The sequence below is a fragment of the Salvia hispanica genome, chromosome 5 (assembly GCF_029641045.1).
Source record: "Salvia hispanica isolate PSC_SH4W2 chromosome 5, Shi_PSC_v1, whole genome shotgun sequence".
Lineage (NCBI taxonomy): Eukaryota > Viridiplantae > Streptophyta > Magnoliopsida > Lamiales > Lamiaceae > Salvia > Salvia hispanica.
Genome location: NC_142696.1, coordinates 15,863,328 through 15,865,355, shown reverse-complemented (window position 1 = coordinate 15,865,355; position 2,028 = coordinate 15,863,328). Strand labels below are relative to the sequence as shown.

The window sequence follows — 2,028 nt, the reverse complement described above, 5'->3', positions numbered from 1 at the left end:
ATTATACTTTAATGTTTCCTGATTTCCCACGGGTGCATGCACCTTCCTTCCCTCACCCTATATATACCCCACCTTCATAAATTCTCAAAAAAAAAAAAAAAAGAATTTTTCTCCCTTCACCATTCTTCCTATCCCAATTAGCCTAGCTAGCTAATTCATATTAATTGAAACCAAATCCAATTAATAATTCTTCAATCCATGGCGGATTTTCCGTCAAGTTTCACCAGCCTGATGCCCTGCTTAACGGAGACATGGGGCGACTTGCCGTTAAAAGTTGACGACTCCGAAGACATGGTCATATACGGCCTCCTTCACGACGCCGTTAGTAACGGCTGGACGCCGTTTAGCATGGTCAAAGCCGAGCAGATGGCCATCACTACCCCGTCCGCGGCTGGAGCAGCTCCGGCCGCGGCCAGGAGGCCTAACAAGGGGAGGCACTACAGGGGAGTGCGGCAGCGGCCGTGGGGGAAGTTCGCGGCCGAGATAAGGGACCCGGCCAAGAACGGGGCCCGGGTGTGGCTCGGGACGTACGAGACGGCTGAGGAAGCCGCCGTGGCTTACGACAGGGCGGCTTACCGAATGCGCGGCTCCAAGGCGCTGCTCAACTTCCCGCACCGGATAGGGTTGAACGAGCCCGAGCCGGTGCGGGTCACGGCGAAGAGGAGGTCGCCCGAGCCGGAGCTGGAGCCGAGCCGCGGCTCGGCTAAGCGGGTGAAGAAAGAGGAAGGAGGCGCCGAGAGCCAATCAAAATTGTATCAAATTGAGTGCAAGTTGACGCCATTGATAGATGGCGGACAATTAGTGGTGGCCTGATTATAGGCTGGAAATTGGAGTGTGCATTTGTTTGGTTGTGTAAATTATACGAAATTTTTTGGCCCCATTTTTCCACTTGCCTATTTGAAAAATCAAACAAATCACAATGAAATATCTCAATACTCAACTTGGGGGATTTCCACTATGACTATCCTAACATGGGTTAGGATTTAAAATTGGAAAAAAGTGAAGCAATACGCACTAAAAAAAACTTTTCCATTCCAAGGTTAAAGTTTTGGTGAGATTGCACTGTCGACTAAGTTCATATGATCATATCGACTCAGTTCATACGTTGATCGGACCATATTAAGGATATTCGTAATATTAAATTCTCCCATTCGTCCAAAAGAATATATATTTTGGGTTCGACACGAATTTTAATGCAATATTGATAAAACAAGAGAGAGGTGGAAATGAACGGTTAATTAAAGTATTGTTAATAGAGAATAAGTCATACTTCATTAGGGAGGAAAATGTTTCTAAAATTAGTAAGTGCATATTTTCATCGGACGGACTAAAAGGGAAATAGTGTATATTCATGTGAGACGGAGGGAGTATATGTTCATATTGCAGAAGAATATTCATAATATTAAATATATGTTCACTCTATATACACACACATAGTAAAACTCTATGAAAAGATACTCACACTATCGCCAAAAAGTAGTCCATTTGTGCCATTTTGTTTGTTTCACAAATTAGTCCGCTCCTATTTTTTAAACTTCTTGACTATATATTTATAGTACTAATAACGTGGGTTCTATTATCAAATTTTTTTTTTCTTTCTCTATCATACTTCACTAAATTTCCATTAAAACTCCTGTTTTTCTTAAAGATTATATTTTTAGAGGATAGAGAGAATATTACGGAACTTAGCATTTTTTAGAGAACCTAATTTCTATAAAAAAAAATATTTTATAAATATTCTACACCAATAGGCAGAAAACGTAAAAGGAAAAGATAATATGGCTCCTCCAAAGTTGTAGAAACTAAAATGTCAATTCAACCTCAACCTAAATGCACAAAAATTGAAGAGTAGAAATGAAAACAACTAAAAAGAACAGCTCCCGTGTAATAATTTTTGTTAAGTTGGCTATTATTGGCTCGAAAATGGGTGGTTTAACAATTACAAAATGCCTTAAAGAAAATACTACACTTTTCAAAAAATAGGTAATTTCTTGACATACAGATTATTTAAAAATATCGCTAAACACC

The 2,028-nt window shown here is 40.2% G+C and overlaps 1 protein-coding gene across 1 annotated transcript; it reads left to right on the top strand.

Moving 5' to 3' along the window:
• Positions 1-880, top strand: LOC125186853 (ethylene-responsive transcription factor 2-like). The gene has a single exon (XM_048083322.2). The coding sequence runs from the start codon at positions 199-201 to the stop codon at positions 811-813; it is 615 nt and encodes a 204-aa protein (XP_047939279.1). The 5' UTR covers positions 1-198; the 3' UTR covers positions 814-880.
• Positions 881-2,028: the final 1,148 nt, after the last annotated feature.